The 15,283-nt window shown below is 44.6% G+C and overlaps 3 protein-coding genes across 5 annotated transcripts; 1 reads left to right on the plus strand and 2 right to left on the minus strand.

The window, feature by feature from the left end:
* Positions 1-1,336: 1,336 nt before the first annotated feature.
* Positions 1,337-8,258, minus strand: LOC123067422 (uncharacterized). The gene is made up of 4 exons (XM_044490222.1): positions 8,191-8,258; positions 6,714-6,803; positions 2,570-2,670; positions 1,337-2,172 (listed from the first exon to the last, which is right to left on the minus strand). Exons 1-4 carry the CDS (start codon positions 8,256-8,258, stop codon positions 1,499-1,501), a joined length of 933 nt encoding a protein of 310 aa, XP_044346157.1. The 3' UTR covers positions 1,337-1,498.
* On the plus strand, positions 2,059-5,171 carry LOC123069175 (uncharacterized). Its single transcript, XM_044491959.1, has 2 exons — positions 2,059-2,188; positions 3,243-5,171. The coding sequence occupies exon 2, from the start codon at positions 3,338-3,340 to the stop codon at positions 4,538-4,540; it is 1,203 nt and encodes a 400-aa protein (XP_044347894.1). The 5' UTR covers positions 2,059-2,188; positions 3,243-3,337; the 3' UTR covers positions 4,541-5,171.
* Positions 8,259-8,521: 263 nt separating the features above from the next.
* Positions 8,522-10,775, minus strand: LOC123069176 (double-strand break repair protein MRE11). 3 transcript variants are annotated; one of them, XM_044491961.1, is made up of 6 exons: positions 10,474-10,775; positions 10,160-10,229; positions 9,801-9,924; positions 9,577-9,693; positions 8,806-8,925; positions 8,522-8,665 (listed from the first exon to the last, which is right to left on the minus strand). In XM_044491961.1, exons 3-6 carry the CDS (start codon positions 9,918-9,920, stop codon positions 8,582-8,584), a joined length of 441 nt encoding a protein of 146 aa, XP_044347896.1. In that variant the 5' UTR covers positions 9,921-9,924; positions 10,160-10,229; positions 10,474-10,775; the 3' UTR covers positions 8,522-8,581. The 3 variants fall into 3 exon arrangements, with proteins under 3 accessions (XP_044347896.1, XP_044347895.1, XP_044347897.1); XM_044491960.1 differs by having other exon boundaries at positions 9,801-10,069; XM_044491962.1 differs by having other exon boundaries at positions 8,522-8,734; positions 9,801-10,069.
* Positions 10,776-15,283: the final 4,508 nt, after the last annotated feature.

Raw genomic sequence — 15,283 nt, forward strand, 5'->3', positions numbered from 1 at the left:
CCGGGAGTGAAAGACCCGTCTGAGTAATGACCTTTGCTCAATCCAGCCCAATGAAGCACCGAAGCCCAGAGAGTAGAAACGACGCTGCAAGTCATGAAGAAATGATGGGCAGTTTCTTGTGTCTTGTAGTAGTACAGACATGCTGCATTATGTGGTAGACCTCTCTTGACCAGGCGATCCGCCGTCCATACGCGCCCTCCTACGACCAAAATGTCGGAGAAATATTATTCCTCTCCCAATTCCTAACTCCCAAGTATGTTTTCTTTGGTATACTTGTTTTATCTTGAAAAAGACTTTCATCTCGCTTTATATATACTTCCTTCATTCCAAAATAAATGACTCAACTTTGTACTAAAGTTAGTACAAAGTTGAGTCATTTATTTTGGAACGGAGGGAGTATAAAGCAACAAGTAAGCAAAGTACACGGCCATGATGAGGCGGAGAAGTATACTCGTTTCATCGAGAGAAACTGTACCCCGAAGAGCGCCATAACTTCTGCACCGTGAAAAGTCTACCCATACTCATACTCGCACTCGTACACTCGATGGATGGATCGATATGACACGCTGGATGCATGTGCACCAAACGAACGGACGATCAATCGTCAAACGAACGCAAGCTGAGCAGTAAATGATTGCGTGGCCCGGTCAGCATGCAGCCGACGCGTACCCAGCCGCTGCTGTTGATGCGCATGCAGAGGAGATGAGGTCGACCGGAAGGAGCCGTGGTGGAGATCGATGGAGCCGGCCGGCCCATGCACGCACCAGCAAATCTGCGGCAACCTTGCTGTTTCCAGGCTTGCCAACGCCAGTGAGACGATCAGTACCACCATGATGCATCTATGCAACCAGTGTACATATTTACCATCTTCCCTCCAGCAGAACGCATCAATGGCGATGCCAAGGACGACAACTGCATGTTACCACCACCACGCTACGGCCCGGGGACAGCTCGCAGCAGCACCACTGCACTATGCCATACCAGTATAGGTATTGATCGATCAATCGTATTCATGATTTCATGTCCACTAGCTGGTAGAGTCACCCCGTTTCCTTCGGGGAGTGATGGCTTTTCTTTCTTTCTTTCTGTGGATGGGATGGGAGAAAAGATCTGACGAAACAAATGTGTTTTGGGTAAATTTCTCGGCGTTGCTCCTCTATCAACAACGCGTCGCCAGCTGCTCTCGTGGTGTAACTGCCATGGGACATAAGTGCGGTACTGGTGGATCCACGGGTGTTGAATGCGCATTTAGTTCGCTCCTGAGCGCCCAACAGTTAAAGTTGTCATGGGGATGGACGGTCCGGCAGAGCGATCGACGGAGGAACAGTGTAAATGCTGTTGCATCTTCACTCCTCAGCAACAGCTGGGCAGCTGGCAGGGAATTTGTGTGTGCCACTACTGTTTTGTTTTCTACTCCCTCCGTCCCGAAAAACATGTCGCGGGGGCAGTACATTTGATTTTTTGCATTTTAGTCCTTCCACTTTCAAAACTCTAGAAATTAAGCCCCCATCTCCCTCCTCCCGTCGCCCGTGTCGCCACGGCCAGCCGTCTCCAATCGCCACGGCCAGCCGCCGCAGTTCCTGAGACACCGACGAGCCCACCCACGAACAAGACCTCCGCTGCCCACGAGGAGGATCTCCGCCGCCCGCCCACGAGGACTCCGCCGCCCGCCCAGGAGGAGGATCTCCGCCGGCCACCGACGAGCGGGTCCTCCGCCGGCCACCGACGAGCGGGTCCTCCGGCACCCACCGACGGGCGGGTCCTCCGGCGCCCACCGACGAGCGGCCTCCACCACCGACCGCCGCCGCGCTGGTCCACTCCGCCCACGACTCCGCCGCTCACTGCCGCCGCGCTGGTCGCCGTGCTGGTCCACTTTGGCTCGCCGGCTGGTTGAGGTGGTGGTGGCGGGTGACGCCTCTGCTGCCGATGCCCTTCGATCCCCGCCCCCGACCCCCGAGGCCTCCGGCTCTACCTCTGCTACTCCGCTCTGATCCTGCAGCTGATACAGAGTGAAATTGATCCGCAGCTCGCTTGTCAGTACTCCTCTGTTGATACAGAGTGAAATTGATCCGCAGCTCGATATTCGTGTTGACCAGCAGCAGCAGAGCTCTAGTAGCAGCTGCCCTGTGCTCCTCTGGCCTGCTCCTTGTGTTGCCGCCAGAGCTCGTGTTCCTAAGGAAGGAAGAAGGTAAAATTCAGTTTAAATGTCAGGTTTCAGTAAAATTTACTGTCAATTTTCATGGTGAAACTAGTAGTCATGTGAAATTGAATGTTTGTCTAGATCAATTATTGCTAGCATTGTGGAATTAGAGCAGATAAGCCAATTTTGAACATACGCAATCACTATACTTTGCTAACTGTCAAATTGTTATGTCAATGAGCATATGCAGTCACTAATCATATGCAAATTTGGAGTACTGCTGGAATTACTCTAGTTTGGAGTACTCTAGAAATCAAATTTGGAGTACTGCTGGAACATGTTTGCACTTTTTGTTTAATCTCTCTGCAGGACATGTGTAGGCAAGTGCCCTGTTTTACCCACTGTCAAAAAGTGCCCTATTTTACTCACTGCAAAGCAAGTAATCCTTCTGCCCTGTTTTACTCACTAGAGCAGATCTTCTCAGCTGAGTTCCCAAAGAATACTCAGCATGGATGTTCTGCTGCCATGACCTGTGTTTGCAAATGTTTCAGTAAACATGATACTCCCTAGAATTCAGTTAAACTACTGCACAAAAAATTCAGTTATGAGCCTATCTGTGTAAATACATTCACAGGAATCTAGCTCACCTTGTGGGAAAATCTAGCCAACCTGAGTAAAATCCACACCAAAAGAAGCAAGCAAGCAAGAAAGGATCAAGACATGGTCAAAATTCAGTTAAAATTCAGTTAAGATACATACAGTAAAATCTAAGTTGGATATTGACACAGTACAACTGAGTTGATCCAGACTCAAATCCGGGTTTTTAAATGCAAAATATGGATGAACATTGGTGATTACCACTACACTACATCCAATTGTATTGTGTTTAGAGCAAAGTGTTTGGCTACAAAAAATGGCTTATGGTTATGGTTAGAGCAAAGTGTTTGGCTGCCATGGCAGCATTTCTTGTTTGGATACCGTGGCAACCAAACTAGAAATGGTGCCATGGCACCTATTTCTTGTTCGACTTGCATACTCATTTTGTGTGTGTATATTCTTGTTATGGTACCATGGTGTACTCATCTTTTGTCATTGATGGCAGGAAACATAACTATGGATTTGAACTTGATGCCTCAAAAGGAAGAACATGAAACTATGGATTTGAACTTGATGCCTTAAGAGGAAGACGATGAAGCTATGAATTTGAATTGGATCCCTGAACAGGAGGAACCTCGAGTGGCAGAGAAAGGAACTATGGATTTGAACTTGATGCCTCAAGAGGAAGACGATGAAGCTATGAATTGGATGCCTCCAGAAGATGAAGGGAAAGAGGACGAAGCTCAAGAGGAAGAGGATGAAGTTATGAATTTGATACTTCAAGAGAAGAGAAGAGAATTGTCAGATAAGGAGAGGCATGGTGTTTACTTCGCTTTGCTGGTAATCGAGCTCAGAGATGGGTCTGTTCAACCAGACGACAATCTGCTAGTCTCAAACCTGTTGGACATAAGTGTACGATCTGTTGAAAGAGTCTGGGAAGAAGCCAAAAAGCAAATTGCCGATGGCAAAGAAGTAGATGTCTCAAGCAAGAAGCCAGGAAGATCTGGCCGAAAGAGAAAGGAGCTGGATCTAGAGAGGACCTCAACAATCCCATTAAATAAAAGAAGGACAATTCGATTTCTGGCACGGTCTCTAGGTGTGGCCCGATCGACCCTACATAAGAGGTTCCAGTTGAATGAGCTCAACCGCATCACAAGCACCGTGAAACCTCACCTCAAGCTAGAGAACAAGCTTGCGAGATTGAAATTTTGTATGCCCATGGTCGATGACAATTCAATCTCAACTTCTCGGGCTATGTTTAAACCAATGACGAATATGGTTCACATCGATGAGAAGTGGTTTGACATGACAAGAGTGAAGAATAGTTACTATGTACTTCCAGGAGAACCTGAGCCAAAGCGCACCGTGTCAAACACTCACAGCATTGGGAAGGTGATGTTCCTAACAGCTGTTGCCAGGCCTCGATATAACAATGAGGGGGAGCTAACATTTGACGGGAAGATTGGCATTTGGGCATTTGTTGAAGAGACTGAGGCGAAGCGGACAAGTCATAATAGAACAAAGGGAACAAAAGTGTTGACATCAGTGAAAGTAACAAGGCCTGTGTGCAGAGATTATCTAATCAATAAGGTTATCCCGGCAATTCCGGATAAGTGGCCTGACGATGACGAGGGAGCAACAATATTCATCCAACAGGATAATGCAAAGCCCCATGTCCTTCCCAATGATGTAGCTTTTCGAGAAGCTGTGGAACAAACTGATCTTGACATCCGATTGCTACAACAGCCCCCAAATAGCCCTGAGTTAAATTGTTTGGACCTCTGCTTCCATACCTCTCTCTAGTCTCTAACCGACTGCAGGTCACCTACAAACATCCAGGAACTGGTACAGGGTGTGGAAGAGGAATTCGAGAACTACGATCCCGACAAGTTGCACAGAAGCTTTATCACATTAGAAGCAGTTATGTTTGAAGTTATGAAAGACAAAGGAGGAAATCAATATAAGTTGCCCCACTTGCACAAGGATCGCATTCAGAATGCTGGCAGGGAAATCATCAGTGTATATTGCGACAGTCGGGTAGTTGTTGATACTAGGGCCATTATAGAAGAAATGGAAATTGCAATAGGAAAAGAAAATGATAGGAAAGAATTGGCTAAAGAAGGGAAAGAAAGAAAAGTAAAGGGAAGGGAAGGGAAGAAGTGGCCAGAGAAAGGAAAAGAATGTAGTCAAGAGGGGGCAAAGAGGCCCTTATGTCATGTAGTCAGGTGCTCCTTGTGTATGTCTTGTGTAATCTTGTGTCAAGAGGGGACAAAGATGCCCTTATGTCATGTGTAATCTTGTGTCAAGAGGGGACAAAGAGGACCTTATGTCATGCCCTTGTGTATGCCTTGTCTAATCCTTGTATATAAACTCCTTGTTGGAATTTATTGGAATTTGGGTTATTTGGAATTTGAATTGATTTGGATTAATTTTAGTTATTTGAATTAATTTAAAATATTTGGATTAATTTGAATAATTTGGATTAAAACTGAATATTTGTGCTAACTTACTTTGCAATTTGTGCTAACTTACTTAATTATTTGTGCCATAATGTTGGCCATTTTAGAAATGCACTAATTAAATTTCTAAAATGAAGCTATAGATATACAGTGTTATGTTCTGACAATAGCTAGGTATTGTAGATAGGATAGCAAATTTGTAGAACCAGTTGAGTTAATTTGAGCAAGTCTTGAGATGATGAACTTGCTGTCAGTTGACATGATGAACTTACTGTTAATAAAAAGCACTGTTGTTATGTTATAAAAACTGTAGTATGAAAAGCAACCGAGAACAAATTAGTCCAATAGCAGTCCTTTTTTGTTTTGGATTAATTTTAGTTATTTGAGTAAATTTTGAGTAAAATGACAGTACTTCGGAAAATATGGAGTAATGCATAAATTTGTACTCCAGCAAGTTTATTGCATACTCTGACTGAACTTTAGTTTACTGTTAAATGGCACTTGGGGTTATCTAGTTGATCAGCCTCATGTTTCACTTTATTCCTCCTTTGCTGTGGACTGGGGGTTATCTAGCAGATTTCCATGCATGGTTGATTGGTCAGAAAAATAACTAACCCAGCCAGCTCTCATGTGGCTCTAGATTAGACCCCAATTGTTGAATTGTTCATAATACTCCAAAAATGATGGAGTACTACTGTTCATATGCATGCAAGATTGTAACTGTGCAAAATACCCCAAACTCTAAACTAACAGAACTAGTGCAAAAGTGTTGATAATCTAGAGGCTCTTTTCAACTAGCAGAACTGTGTACTCCTACTAATAGTAGGACTACTACTAGTAATCTAGAGGCTCTTGTAAGCTAATGTTTACAACCAGAAAATGGACAGATTTAAAAATATCGCACATGTTATATTTGCAACACAAATAGAAGGGGGGATCTTATTTTACTGGTGGATCTTGATCAATGGCTATGTAAAGAATTTGAATCAATTTCTACACAACAATACTGAATTGGGGGAAAGAATGAGAGGAGCCCAACATGAGAAGTGATGGACTATGGATACCGTTGCAATCAAAACCTTTTCTCAGTTAATTGGCAAAAATAAATGCCGTAAGAAGAAGCGAGGCCACCAACACCCAGAACATGGTAAACAACGATGGCCTCCACTTCAAAAAGAGGATCATTGTTTCTGAAGCAAGTAACTTGCTCAGCATGTTTCTAAAGCCAGTAACTTGCTCGGCATGTTTCTGAAGCCAGTAAACAATGATGGCCTCCACCATGTTTCTCAAGCCAGTAACTTGCTCAACATGCAAGGAGGATCATCGTGGAGTAACTTTTAATCACATCCACTAAAATTCACAAGTTGACAGCACACTTTACAAGAGTACATTCAGTTTACAGGAGTACATTCACTAAAATTCAGTAGACAGAGAATACACACATTCAGTAAAATTCAGTTCAGAGACTACGCACGTTCAGTACATTCAGTAGATGAGTAGAGAAGAGAGGTTCATACCCAGGCTGTAGGCGTTGGTGACGGAGATGACCCAGGCTGGAGAAGATTTGTAGCCGCCGCCGCTGCTGCCAAGTGAGCAGGGACGACCCACTGGACAGCCGTCACTGCTGCCGCGGTGTCGCAGGCGCGGGTCTTCCACCAGAGAAACAACGAAGAAGAAGCCGCCGCGGTCGTATTCCTAGTGGAGTTGTCGTCGCCGTCTTCAACACTCGCAAATCCACAAGCTTTAGGTTGCTGTCGTCGTTAGGCTCATCGGCGTTTACCTTGTTGCATCTCCTGTCGCCATGGGGCTCGTCGGCCTCATCGACCTTTAGATTGTTGGTGGTGGTCAGGATCCAGCGCCTCCGGGGTCACTAACGCCGGTTCCTACGCAGCCGGAGCAGAGCGCGGCGGTAGCCGGGGAAATCGAAGATTTTTATGAGGAAGGGGGAGCTTGGGGAGGCAGGCGAGGGGCAGGTGCGGCGGCGGAGCAGGAGGCAGCTGCGGCGACGGAACGGGGGAGCAGGGAGCTGCGTTCGCGGGGAGCAGGGCAGCTGCAGCGGCCGGGAGCAGCGCAGATGCGGCTTCTGTCGGAGGAGGACGACGAGGGAGCGCGGGTTTGGTCGGGAGAAATTAGAGGTTTTTTTTGCTAAATCGCCCTCGCAACATGTTTTTCGGGACGGAGGGAGTATTTTTCATTTTTTCTGAGACGATGCTGGTGAGAACTATGAAAAAGCAATACTGTATATACTTTGATATACATTATACTAGCACGTATGCCCGTGCGTTGCAACGGGAGAAATGTACTGAATTTTTTAATTTGATGAGAATAATATGTGCAAGCATAACACTGTGTTTCGCTAAAAAAAAAGGTAGCCAAAACGCCCACCAGTGCTGCATAGTAACATCCAGACCCTACGGCGTTATGATCTATTCAAAAGTAAGGGTCATTCTTGAAGAAAAAACTATTCTCGCATAGAAAGCATCTCTTCTACCTCTACCTAATATTAATATATACTTGCCCTCAAAAAATATTAATATATACTTCATATACAATAGTTAAAAGGAGTAAGTTTTCTTCCTTTGTTTTTCATAGCACACACCGATTTATTTAACTTGTTTACTGCAAATATAAGCACGAACAATGGGCTGCGAACATTATAAATTACTAACTTCGTTACATAATTTCTCTCCATAGCCAAGGCAAGCAAGTGCAACAGCACCATGCTTGGTCACCCATTTGTTTGCTAAATCCGATTGTACCAGCTGCATTTTTTGTTGAAACATCAAAACAAAGTCTATCCCTCAAAAGAAAGAACAACTTTAATCCGGTGGTTCCAGTAGACACATAAAAGATGATCATAATATAGCATAATGTCTGTGCTTCCCTACAGAGCATTAAACTATAAATTTGAACTGAAATTTAAACGGAGTATAGAATGAAAAAAAATAGCATCATTAATAAACCTGGAGATGCAACAGCTACAAGCAGACCAACCTGGTGCAAGCGCCGTGCGTGTCCAGCGAGAGCCATGACAGCCGCTCGCGTTTCTCTTCCTTGGCCATGCCGCGCACGTTATTCTCTCCGTAGGCTATACGCGCGTTCTGTGGCTAAATTCTGCAGCTAATAGTTTTCCAATAAGATGACACATTGAAATGGCCAACAAACAGGTTGAGATGTTTTCAGGTTTCAGCTCAGGTGTCAACCACTAAACTGAATCAACAAAAATAAGAAGATAATTTCCCTTGCCATGAACACAAGAATAGAGTATAAGAAGCTAATCATCAGGAGTTTGATCCAATCATCGGCCCCCGCGCGCATATGCATGTATGTATGCCCATCTCTACAATTAAATTGAATTTTGCTTTTGTTTGGTTTATAGCAGCAGTCACCTCCTCATCATCTCATTGGGATGCCAGATGGCGAATGCCAATGCCGGCCTACCTATATGTACACCAGAATGGAAAGGCACCTGAAACATTTTGTTCAGTCGCTCATCTCAAATGTTCCCAAGGCCATATAGTGCAACTGTAGTTGTACCCTGAAATCATATGAAATTACAGAATTGGCATCTGACAGCTCATGATATTGCCTGGTTCAGAAGTAGTTCACCTTTTTAACAAGTACTGGATGGACAACTATTTGATGAACAACGGAGCCGCCAAGGTCTATCTTCCCAAAATAGTTTACAAGATTGCAAGCCGAAAGGATATGGATAGCAGAGAGGTTATCCTACAATGAGGCAAAATGAACGAATGCATAAAAGAAAGTCGAGAGACATAATACAGACAATTTCAGTAGAAACCCATACGATTCAAAAGATCATAAAAAGAAGCTCATACTACACCAGCAGGATCATCATGATTTCCATGGATAGTGAACACATGCAAGCCAACATTGAAATGTGGGTCTTCATAGTTTACATGGCCAAAACTGGTAATGCAAGAGGAAAATTCATCTGCGAACATGAAGTACAAGAATATGATTGCGCACATCTTTCCTACGGTTTTCATGCATGCTAAAGAGATTAATAAGATCAAAATTCGTTAAAAGTAACAGGCTTGCTCATGGAAACTCATGTGGACGGTGAATATTAAGGAAAGGAGAGCGAGGGGAAGAGGGGGCAGCCCTCGGCCCGATCATCCAATTCGCTCCGACGATCCATGCATGGTTCGTCCTTCTTGAATTTAAATCGAGTGATTCCAAAATTCGAAGGAACATTATGAAATGGAACGTTGAGCTTTGAGATTCATTGCTCAACCTGTTTGGGAAGTTGACTGTCTGATCATTGACAACCTGAAACTTGACTGGTATATCATTTACTCCCTTCGTCCCATAATGTAAGGCTTTTTGACACTACTGTAGTGTCAAAAAATGTCTTACATTATGGGACAGAGGGAGTAGGAAGTAGCGGCGTAGAATCACAATGGTCTTCACCAAGGTCGAACGCGAAGGCTTGTCCTCATGGATCAGGTCACCACCGAGAAGCACAAAGTCTACCTGCGAATCAGTCTCATCCCAGTTATTACACACCAACAATGGGCGGTCCACGAAAGGATGAACAGGCGGATCAAAATAACCACACACAAAACATTGCTCGTACAAACCTCCTTCTGCTTTGCTAACGAGCATATCTCCTCAAAAGCCTCAAATGAATCAAACCTCCATATCTCATCCTTCTCCATGTAGCCCAGATGGCAATTGGTGCCCGCAAGTATCCGGAGCATGTCTCTGTTGTCTTCCCCGCAGTGCATTCAACAGCGACCAGGTCAGGAGGACAGCACAACACCTTGTGGCTGTCAGCTTAGGTAACATATGGCAGCCAATGGAATGCTCCAATGCACAAAGATATTTCTCTCTATGCAACGAGCGGTAACTTGCAAACAATACAGATTGATTAGCTATGTATATTTATCCAGTTTATCATTCCGGCCACTAATGCATTATTTTCTTGATCAGGACTCACATTATGAAAAAGGACTCGCATTGCCAGGTACCAACTTGAGCCAAAGCACTTGTTTCCTGTCAACAGATCACTGCAACGATAACAAACACGCAAGCAAGGTTAGCTGACAAGCGAATATACCAAAGACGAGAGTGGCGGGAGCATGATTGAAGCTTGGAGGCGTTCCGTCGAACAGGTGCTGGGCGCCACAACAGCTGCTCCCACACACCCAAACCAGAGCCAACATCGTACGCAGCAAGCCGCCACGAAACAAGAATGGCAAACAGAAAACGCGGACGTGCCGGATTCTACGGTGAGAGAAGCCTAACAATCACCTTCGCTTGGCCGCCTCCACTGCCGTCAATTGAAGAAGCCAACCGCGGCGACTGACCTGGCGCGAAGCCGCAGCCGATAGGCGCTAGTCCCGCCGGCAAGGACGCCGCCCCTCACCCGAGCACACGCCCCGGTGAGGCATCCTCCATCCTCCCACGCGAGGCACGGCGGCCGCCTTCTCATCCTCCATGGCGACCGTAGCCGTCTCCGGCCTTGCCGGTAGTACGGCGGTAGTACGGCAGTAGGAACGGCGGAGGCTGGAGAGAGTTTTTTTTTTTTTTTTTTGAAAGGAGGCTGGAGAGAGTTGAGCTGCCGGCGGCAGACGCATCTGGGTCTCTGGATAAGAAGGCGCTGACCGCGGGTAGGGGTGCTTTTGTAAAAGCGAAACGTTTTTTTAACTAAAACATGGACTGCGGGTTTAATTATCAGAAAGTAGAGGGGCTTTTTTGTAAAACTGTCGCGACGGTGAGCGACAGCAATAGCCGCTTTATTGTTATTAGGGAAAGATAATTGCGGTCTTCAAAGCCTTGTGTGGCGAGGGCATTTGCAGGTTTTGCTTTTCTTTGCTGTTGGTTCAGTGCAATTTTCAATTACCGGTGGGCAGCGTACAATCAGAGGAAGAAGAAGACTAGTATGCTTTTTATTGTAATTTTATTTTTTACTGGTCGTTCTACGTCCAGTTGTCTATCCTTTGTAGTGGCCTTTGTTTTCCTCGATGATAATCAGATTTAAGATGCCCTTTGGGTGTCTTTATTCAAAAAAAAAAAGATATACTGCATGCATACGTTAGTGTTGACTGCTTTACTGGAAAGTGTCACGTGATTGGAGGCAAAGGATTTTCATTGGTATCGTGCTCCTACCGTTGCATGGCAGGGGAAGTGGCGATGCGTTCCTCAAGTGCCTGGGATAATCTTATAGCTAAACATAGTATACGCATATCGAATAAACTGAAACAAAGTCATAGTGTCAAATATCCACACCAAAGCCGAAAGTTACATCAAGATTCTTCAAAGTCATCACCTCAAGATTCCCCTCATTTGCATCTCGAAGTTTCACCATGATTCAGATGAAATAACTGCAAAAGATGATGCACAAAGTGAACGAAAACTCAAAGGTTTTCAAAAGTTTGATGAGCCGCTCATCTCAACCGGCGCTAATCTAAGATCCCTAGACGTACAGTGTGGCTAGACAAACGTTGAACCGCTAATTCGCCACTATATCAAAGAAGAAGATTGGTAGCCGAAAATATTAAAAAGCAGACAATATCTAACTAAAATATACTAGATGCTATCATCGTACCATCACTGCCAAGACATGTCGAAGCCCCGGACGATAATCCAGGGGATCAGTGCCATCGATGACTAACAGCATCTACAGCCGGATACACTTAATCCGAGCGCGTCTGCGGGCAGTGACCTGGTAGCCCTCAAATTTCTGCGACCGGGCAGCCCTCAAATTTCCACCTCTGCATCTGGATAGTTCATATTTCATCTCTTACAAACATACGAATCATGCAAAGTAAACATTTATGTAGTACGTATATCAACTAAACCTACACTACACTACTTGTTGTCATTGGAAATGTCCACTATGTTCGTTCCGGGCTCTGAGTACAGTGGCGACGAACTACGGCTCCGCGGCGGCCACCGCCTCCATCTCCGCTTTCACCTTGTTGAAAAGCGCGCGGGTCTCTGCCTGTTGTTGCCGAATGAAGCGTCGGTTGGACTCCAGTATGCCCCATCTTGGATAGGCTGGAGGATGGCGGTCTGCTCCGCCATCTCCACTGATTGGGCGACCTCGAACTTCGTCATGGCATCCTCCATGATGAAGCCTGCAACCGGCGTCAGATCCTCCACTTGATCCACCCCGTCTATGGGCTCCAGCTGCTGCTCCCCCTCTCTTCCTCCTCCACCTCCAGCTCCGGCGAGTCCGAGGGCAGGCCGACTGTGATTCGAACGACGCGCCTCATCCAGATCTCCTCCTGAATCTGGAACCGGAGCTCTGGCGTTAGCATAGCGTACGCTTTTTCTGTCGGGCCATGACGGAGGCGGATGATAAGGGAAGAGGGAGACAAAGACGGAGAGATATGGATGAGCTCGGGCAGGTGGCACAGAGAGGGAGGAAGAGGATGTGGCTAGGGTTGGGGGACGCCGTTCAGCTTAAATAGTTGGACTTTGGCCTCGGGCGGTGAGCCGAAGCGGCGCCACACAGCATTCACACCCCCATCGGAGGAGACGCCTCTCGGACCGTTGGGTTTCCGGGAAATTTCATGTGCGACCTAGAAAAAAGAAGGTGAGGACTTTCGGGATGAAGTGCCGCCGTCTCGAGGCGGAACCTGGGCATGAGCACTTTTTCCCTCCGGTGGAGCAATTCCGCCGGGGGAACTTCCCTCTCAGAGAGGGAAATCATCGCCATCATTATCACCAACAACTCTCCCATCTTGGGGAGGGCTATCTTCATCAACATCTTCAACAGCACCATCTCATCTCAAACCCTAGTTCATCTCTTGTGTTCAATCTTTGTACCAGAACTATAGATTGGTGCTTGTGGGTGACTAGTAGTGTTGATTACATCTTGTAGTTGATTACTATATGATTTATTTGGTGGAAAATTATATGTTCAGATCCATTATGCTATTTAATACCCCCATTGATCTTGAGCAAGATTATCATTTGTGAGTAGTTACTTTTGTTCTTGAGGTCACGGGAGGAATCATGTTGCAAGTAATCATGTGAACTTGACATGTGTTTGATATTTTGATGATATGCATGTTGTGAGTCCCTTAGTGGTGTCATGTGAACGTCGACTACATGACGCTTCACCATATTTGGGCCTAAGGGAATGCATTGTGGAGTAGTTATTAGATGATGGGTTGCAAGAGTGACAGAAGCTTAAACCCTAGTTTATGCGCTATTCCGTAAGGGACCGATTGTATCCAAAAGTTTAATGCTATGGTTAAAATTTATTCTTAATAATTTTCTCGTAGTTGTGGATGCTTGCGAGGGGTTTAATCATAAGTAGGTGGTTTATTCAAGTAAGAACAACACCTAAGCACCGGTCCATCCACATACCAAATTATCAAAGTAGCGAACACGAATCAAACCAACATGGTGAAAGTGACTAGATGAAATACCCGTGTACCCTCAAGAACACTTTGCTTATCTTAAGGGACCGTTCTGGCCTATCCTTTGCCTCAAAAGGATTGGGCTACCTTGCTGAACTTTTGTTACTACTATCTTTACTTGCTCATTACAAATTATCTTTCTATCAAACTACTCTGCTACTTACAATTTTAGCACTTGCAGACATTACCTTGCTGAAAACCAGTTGTCATTTCCTTCTGCTCCTCATTGGGTTTGACACTCTTACTTATCGAAAATGCTACAATTGACCCCATATACTTGTGGGTCATCAAGGCTATTTTCTGGCGCCGTTGCCGGGGAGTGAAGCAGTTTTGGTAAGTAGAAATTGGTAAGGAAATATTATTACTACGTGCTGAAATTTATTGTCACTTGCTACTATAAAAAACAATCCTTTGAGGGGTTTGTTAGGGGTATCTTCACCTCGACCGGAACCACAATTAGTTGCCCCTCAACCTAATGCCCCAATCATGAGCTCTCAAGAGAAATTATTATCCAGAATTTTTCTGCTCGGCTTTCTCGTAATGATCAATCCATGCTCGATGCTTCTTGTACCGGTTCTTTTATGAAGAAGACTATTTAATTCTAGTGGGATCTTTTAGGAAGAATTAAACGCAACTCTGAAGATTAGGAACTCGGCGAAGGTAAAGAGTTAGGTATTGAACCTAAGTTTGATTGTCTTAAGTCTTTTATGAATACCGATGCTTTTCAAAAGTTTAGCACTAAATATGGACTTGACTCTGAGATAGTAGCTTCCTTTTGTGAATCTTTTGCTACTTATGTTGACCTCCCTAAGGAGAAGTGGTTTAAATATCACCCACCTATTAAAGAAGAAATTAAAGAACCGGTAAAAGCTAAAGAAGAAACTATCATTTTACAATGTTGATCAAGTTGTTCCCACTGCTTATATTGAAAACCCACCTTTCCTTGTTAGGATGAAGGAACATGCTAAAGTTTCAACTGTGGTTAACAAAAGTTATAGTAGAACACCCAAACCAACTGAACAAATCAGAGTTGAACCTAGTATTTCTATGATTAAAGATCTCTTTGTCGATAATATTGATGGGCATGTTATTTACTTCTGTGATGAAGCTGCTAGAATTGCCAAACCCGATGAAAAAGATAAACATAGACCAGTTGTTGGCATGCCTGTTGTCTCAGTCAAGATAGGAGATCACTGTTATCATGGTTTATGTGATATAGGTGCTAGCGTGAGTGCTATTCCTTTTCCCTTATATTAAGAAATTAAGAATGAAACAGCACCCGCTGAAATAGAAGACATAGATGTTACTATTAAACTTGCCAATAGAGATACTATATCACCAATTTGGATCCTTAGAGATGTTGAAGTCTTGTGTTGGAAAATAAAATACCCTACTGATTTTGTTGTTCTTGGTTCCCCACAAGATGACTTTTGTCCCATTATCTTTGGTAGACCTTTCTTGAACATCGTCAATGCTAGAATAGATTGTGAGAAACAAACTGTTGGTGTTAGTTCTGGGAATGAATCTCATGAATTTATTTTTTCCAAGTTTAGCAGGAAACCTCATAAGAAAGATTTGCCTAGTAAGGATGAAATAATTGGTCTTGCTTCTATTGTTGTACCTCCTACTGATCCTTTAGAACAATATTTTCTAGACCATGAAAATGATTTGCATATGCGTGAAAGAAA

Source organism: Triticum aestivum, chromosome 3B (assembly GCF_018294505.1).
Source record: "Triticum aestivum cultivar Chinese Spring chromosome 3B, IWGSC CS RefSeq v2.1, whole genome shotgun sequence".
NCBI lineage: Eukaryota > Viridiplantae > Streptophyta > Magnoliopsida > Poales > Poaceae > Triticum > Triticum aestivum.

Excerpts from the sequence above, each read along its gene's own strand:
- LOC123069175 (XM_044491959.1), top strand. The coding sequence starts at position 3,338 with ATGAATTTGAATTGGATCCCTGAACAGGAGGAACCTCGAGTGGCAGAG.
- LOC123067422 (XM_044490222.1), bottom strand. The coding sequence starts at position 8,258 with ATGGCCAAGGAAGAGAAACGCGAGCGGCTGTCATGGCTCTCGCTGGAC. Across the intron at positions 2,671-6,713 it reads CACCAACGCCTACAGCCTGG|GTCATGGCAGCAGAACATCC; the intron begins GTATGAACCTCT and ends TTGCAAACACAG. Across the intron at positions 2,173-2,569 it reads GAAGGATTACTTGCTTTGCA|GAACACGAGCTCTGGCGGCA; the intron begins GTGAGTAAAATA and ends TTCCTTCCTTAG.
- LOC123069176 (XM_044491960.1), bottom strand. The coding sequence starts at position 9,947 with ATGCACTGCGGGGAAGACAACAGAGACATGCTCCGGATACTTGCGGGC. Across the intron at positions 9,694-9,800 it reads CGTTAGCAAAGCAGAAGGAG|GTAGACTTTGTGCTTCTCGG; the intron begins GTTTGTACGAGC and ends ACTGATTCGCAG. Across the intron at positions 8,666-8,805 it reads ATCCAGTACTTGTTAAAAAG|GTGCCTTTCCATTCTGGTGT; the intron begins GTGAACTACTTC and ends AAAATGTTTCAG.